General features: G+C 36.7%; 1 protein-coding gene across 1 annotated transcript; it reads left to right on the forward strand.

Annotated features, from left to right (window-relative positions):
* The first annotated feature begins 2,220 nt into the window (after positions 1 to 2,220).
* Positions 2,221 to 2,466, forward strand: LOC147445368 (uncharacterized). Its single transcript, XM_086526014.1, has one exon. The coding sequence runs from the start codon at positions 2,221 to 2,223 to the stop codon at positions 2,464 to 2,466; it is 246 nt and encodes an 81-aa protein (XP_086382140.1).
* Positions 2,467 to 6,141: the final 3,675 nt, after the last annotated feature.

Raw genomic sequence — 6,141 nt, forward strand, 5'->3', positions numbered from 1 at the left:
GGTGATGCTGGGCATCCTAGTTGTTATCCATATCACTTTAAAAAAACACACAGCTCTTAACTAGTATCTTGTTTTTAATGAAAAAATATTCTTGGATCGCTGCCAATCCAATAAGGAAAGTGAAATCCCCATAGTGTAGCTGTTTCATTTTCGGATTAAAACTTTTTAATTTTTTCTTTGCATAACCTTAGTAGGTTTTATAGGCAAATTATCAAAGCCTAACATGAACTACTTTCAAAATCAGACACGAGAGAACTACATACTATATGCCATCACGGGCCAGCTTTCTGTTACAGACAACACCCCCTTCAAAATTAGAAGTATAGAAAAAATCTGACTTTCGGACTGGTTCTTAAACCAAAAAAAATTCCATATATATATATATATATATATATATATATAACTTTGAGATAACCCATTATCTAATTTTTAGATCACAGCCATTTCTAATTATTATCAAATCATGCCTCTATTATTATGCAATGACTGACAAACTTTTGTCCAAGCTGGTAATAAAAATAGATATCATACCATAGTATTTTAGAAAGCTCCTTCACTAGAGCAAGTCAAGTCCTCTTCCGACATAGTATCGAAGTAGACAAATCAAGCCAAGAACATCTATATACTTTCCGTAGTATATATTGCAAACTCGTAGACCAAGAAAAGTTCGAAAATATAGGAGAGAGAATATCCGAAGCGAGTCAGATGCATAAAGTTTATCTTATTTGTATAACTCATGGTCAACACAGTCACAGCCAGAAGAAATAAGCTGAATCAGTGATTCTCAAACAGACCCTTCACTAAATTACCCATCTTGTGTTGTACAATGGTACAAACAAGCGAGAGAGACCAATTTCCATAGAATTAGGGTATGTGAAGTCCTTTAATGCATTCCGAGCATCATCCAATTTGGCAACATCACAGATTAACGTTTTCATTTCAGTCGAAGTCTCTTTAGACTATTGACAATATTAGGTACATGTACTAAAGACCGAGTCAGCATGAGCTCAGTAAATGTACCCTGTGTAAACAGAACCAATAGTTTTACCACTAACCAAGGAATCCGACAAACTCTGCTTACAGTTTTTTGGGCATTATAAATTATTATTTTTGAATCATCAGCCATATTCAAATCACTGCAGTATCAGATACATACTTACCTTCTTCCACAAAATACGCATCCTTAGCCAGTCAGAACCACCATTTCTTTTTTAGGCATAATGCCTTTCACAACACAATACAGCTATACAAGAGAACTGGCATTTCTAATCCCACAGGGTCAGCTTAATCACATCCCAAAAAATACTCAGAATATAGAACCAGAAAGTTGTTCCCACAATCCGTTTATACGGAAACCTTCAACTTTAGTCAAAGAGAGTCAAATCTTCTAGCAGTCCAGAGGTAATCATATAACTCAAATCAGATAAAACAGTTCCAGAACAGGGACTTGGTTTTTAATTTAACCAAGTCAACTTACCTTCAGTCTGTATAGTAAGCTAGAGAGAGTAAAATTTTCATATTCTTGCTGGTAGGTGCCCATAAACCCAAGTACAGATCAAAGCGAGAAGGAAAATGTCAACCTTGAAATAACCTTTTTTAGGGTTTCTTATCGTTGGTGAACCACTACTATTCCTAAAAAAATTGCATTTAGCCTCAAATTACAACCAGTAAGCAACAACACCGGAAAAAACTATGTCAGCAGACACTTTCCAGTTTTATAAGCTTTAAATCAAAAACCATTTATTGATATGCATAACCCCAATAACCTCAGCATATTAAATCAAACTTGGCTGCCCTAAAGTCACTAGCTCAAGTCAAAATCTTTTATTCTCTAAAACTGGTAGCAATATGCCCCAGTCAAGTTACCCAAAAAGTCATCCAGTAACCAGTCAAATCACTTCCTCAAGCGATATATCCAATTGAAAAAGTAGCTAGTTTTACCAATGTTTATCCGTTATTGACAATCATTTATTCGAAGCAACATTTCCCGTTAAGCAAAAAAAGGCAGAATCAGATTCACTCCTCTCTTTTTTTTAAAAATTAGAAACCAGCAGAAATAACACCTGTAAATTCGATGCAAAAGCCTCCATGATATCTTTTTTTCGGCATGATGAAGTCACACAGCAACGCAGAATTGAATGCAAAATAGAGGTAACAAATCACGGTGCTAAGTGAGCATCGGCGCTCACCTTATGGGTTTTTTATAGGTGAGATATTGTCATGCTTCAGCAGGGTCATGAGATCTGCACTCTTCCCCCCATCGAGGCCGGCCTTCAAGACCATCCACTCCGGGATTATACTCAGCGCGAGATCCGGGAACGTGAAGCCAGAATAGAGCTCAAAGATGTATCAGCACTAGAAAGCTACAGCATTCCTTACAAGCGGCAGAACGCCAACGTGCTATGGACACAACAGAGTGCTGCAGTGAATACGACATCTAATACAGGTGGAAGCTTTAACAGGTAAAATTTTTTTCTTTTTCCTTTTATGTACAAGGCAGTCCCCACCTTCAAAAAATAAAAACACTACAAAATACCAAAACACATTATGTGTTTAATTGAAAGTGGCCGTAGATAGCAAGATTTTTTTTCGCCAGTAGTCGTAATACCGATACACGGTCTTCATACAAGCCAGTGCTCTCGACTTAGGGTTGGTACTAGCCGACAGTAACCCATAAACCTACATCTCATCAGATTCTATGGTAAGAGATCCTTCCCCTAGGACAAATTTAGAGACAGATGCCACAGCCTACTAGATGAGGCATCCGAAGTAAAGTTCTTTTCCTTTAAAAAAAAAAAAAACACAACCATTGGGTCTTATCACCAATATGTCTATAAAAGACGAGCATCTTTTAATCAAACCAGTGCATAGCAATTGTCGAGAGTAGCTATTTGAGAGTTAAAATCAAACATCTAAAATTGTCATCAGGTGTATTCTACACATTTATCTGCTATGGCTCATAATGGGGATCAGGTTTTAGCTATATCTATCACACATCTTCAGCAGTCAAGTGAGTCTACTAAGCGAGCCACACTCCTCCGTTATGAACGGCTTTTATTTCCGCACTTAGGCACATCTGTGTCTCAGACCAAGTGGAGGACATATCAGAACCGAGTGACAAGGGTGACTTTTTGGGGCCGAGAGAATTTTATGAATAACATTCGTCTTGTGATGGTAACTGAAGCATAGAATATTCAATGAATCCAGGTTTTTCAAAAAGATTATATCTGCTAGCGCAGTTTATTCCATCGCAAAAGATTTTTTTGTATCGCAGCTATGGTCAGCCACTCAGAGGGTATTTCAACATCACTTCACGAACCTTGGAGTATGGAGTAATCTTATCTACTCGAATCCTACCTTTGTCAGAACGTCCAAGCACTTGTTTTTACTGTGACAGCTGTTTGTGTGATCATGTAATGGATGGTTTACTAGACATGTAAAGGTGAAGAGCAAGGAGGGGGGTTTTTTTGTAAAAAACCAAGTTTTTTTTAACTAAATAAAGTGGTGAACCTTGAGTAATGACTCATGTATGTTAGTGTGTCTGTGTGTCTGTGTGTGTGTGTGTGTGGGGGGGGGGGGGGGGGGGGGGGGGGGGGGTTCTTTGAGCTCTATAAGTCAAGTGCCAATGAGCATTGTCTATATCAAAGAAGTCGCGGGAGCTCAATGGCTCCTCGCGGCTTCTTTGCAGAAATTTTTTGAAGCTGTGGGCATCGCTCGTGCGACATCGTCGCTTTAGTGATGTTATGCATTTTGTAGACATTGCTAAGAGCATCACGAAACTAGTGTCACTTAAGCACTGTGATTTGCAACAGGCTTAGCAAAAATGTTAGCAATGTTTCAATAAATTTGGTAAGAAATGTACAAAGCGTCCCATAAGTGATGCCCGCTAATTTTTTGATCAAGTGTCATAGCAATAAAAGGATTCTTGTAGTGATTGTGGATCTCTCTACATTACAATCCTTTATGCTAAACATAATGTTCTCGACAATATTCTATAGCAACATTTATCAGGTATATCTAGTTAAGTGAAAATTTTAAAAAAAATCATAATTAGTTCAACAAAAAATGAATATAGGAGTTTTTTTAAATACACTTTGGACGCATCTGATAACTTCAGTTTCTTTTGCTCTAGTAGTCTTGAAGCCTCTCAGTCGATTCCTATAAAACTCAATAAAGTTAGTTTAAGACTTGAAGGTCACATAGATATTCCTAGCACCATGTAGACGCTCGACTTCAGATGAAAATATCACATAGAGAGCATTGTTCACGTCAAAGAAAATTTTGGCTTTGAACAAGAGATTGGCATGGAAAACCTTCCTAGGGAGACTGAGTTTGGGGTAGGCCAAACAAACACATTGATCCGATTCATCTATGACCTCGATGCAAAAACCCTAACCCTAAAACCTATCACATCCAAATCTATCCTCCAATAGCACATAATAATCTGTGGGACAAGTGAGGATCCATTTAGGCATGCATAGATAAGAACCCATTCTCTATGAGCTAGAGAGAACTCTAGAGCTATAAAAGGTGGGTATCAAGAGCATGAGTGGTACATATGCAAAAATTGGGTGTGTTTCATAGATAATGGATTATGTGTATTTAAAAATGGCTTGTATCAATTTCTACATGATTACGTTGATGTTCTCCATAATGAAAGTCTACATAGGGCGTCTCCCATGTCTTGCTATATATATATATATGTCACAGGAATAGAATAATAGAGCTAGACAACAAAAGATAGAGAAAGAGATCTTTGTATTGATGGATTTTTGCGGAGTTTTGATACAACAGAGGACCAATGGAATATATGGGTGCACTCCGATGTACGGAGCTCGAACCTCCCGACCACCCCCGAGCTTCAATCCGCTTGCATGCAGCGTCTCACTCGCACTCGCAATCGCACTCGCAGAAGAGGAGATCTGTGAATGATCCCCAAACGCACCACTTTTATCTTTCTTTTCCTCGAAAATCCTGCGACTTCTCAAAATAGCCGTTTTTTAGGCGTTCAATCAACTCGATTTTCGCACCAAGTATACCTGTGAGAATAAGATAAGAACGTGATCGCTAAGCGATCCGTAAAGGTTAGATTTTTATCATGACACTTTGCACAGATCCTGTTTCACGCATTGATTTCTGCATCGCCTACAAAATAGCCAAAAGAACATACTCGTGCAACCAATTCAACATGATAATCAAAGTAAGAAAACATAATTATGTACCTTCATAATCTCAATTGCAATAGTCTACCATGAAGAAACAAATCCACTTCTTAGTTGATAGCAGGGAGAGTTGTATGTTGTTGTATGTCTGTCTGTCCCTGTGTATACTACACTGCTGCTGCCTTCTGTTTGTTTTCATCATAACTTTTACAAACGAACTCAGAACAAAGCAATCCAGGTACTCAAAACGACGGGAATAGGTCTGGTCTACAAGACAGCGTAGACATAATTTCAACGTCATAAAACCTGCATTTTTGGGTCTCCACTACTTTTTCAACTTATTTTAAGCCTACCCATGAATTTTAAGCTAAAACACATAAATATAAAATACTGATGTTAATAAAAATCTCAATTTTACTATTCATAGAAAGACTATCTGTTATTCATTAATCTTTATCAAATACGTCTCTAGTGTATTATTTAAAAAAAGGATATATGTTCTCTCTTAATATCTCAAACTCATTCATATAAGCTCTATTTAATAGACTATTCAACAATCTTTCAAATCGTGCTAAACGAAAGATATGTCCTACTACATTCTTTTTTTTTTTAACTTTAAGAACTTCAAAAATTAGTCCTATTACAATATATATATATATATATATATATATATATATATATATATATATATATATATATATATATATTATATATATATAGAGAGAGAGAGAGAGAGAGAGAGAGAGAGAATAAATGAAATGAAATGAAATGTTATATTAGCGTCTTCTAAAGGCCATATTGACCTATGAGACTAGAAAAATACATCATGGTGAATCTGATACAAGGTATGGATAAAAAGAAAAAAAGAAACTAACTAAACAAAAACACTATTAGATTTGTAAAACGTGGGTATCAAGAGCGTGAGAGGTACCCATACAAGAAGTGGGTGTGTATCTCATTGGTGATTATGCATATTAGA

Source organism: Adiantum capillus-veneris, chromosome 12 (assembly GCF_014529385.1).
Source record: "Adiantum capillus-veneris isolate H3 chromosome 12, ASM1452938v2, whole genome shotgun sequence".
Lineage (NCBI taxonomy): Eukaryota > Viridiplantae > Streptophyta > Polypodiopsida > Polypodiales > Pteridaceae > Adiantum > Adiantum capillus-veneris.

Bases quoted from the DNA above. Each gene is read 5' to 3' on its own strand.
- LOC147445368 (XM_086526014.1), top strand. From the start codon at position 2,221: ATGCTTCAGCAGGGTCATGAGATCTGCACTCTTCCCCCCATCGAGGCC.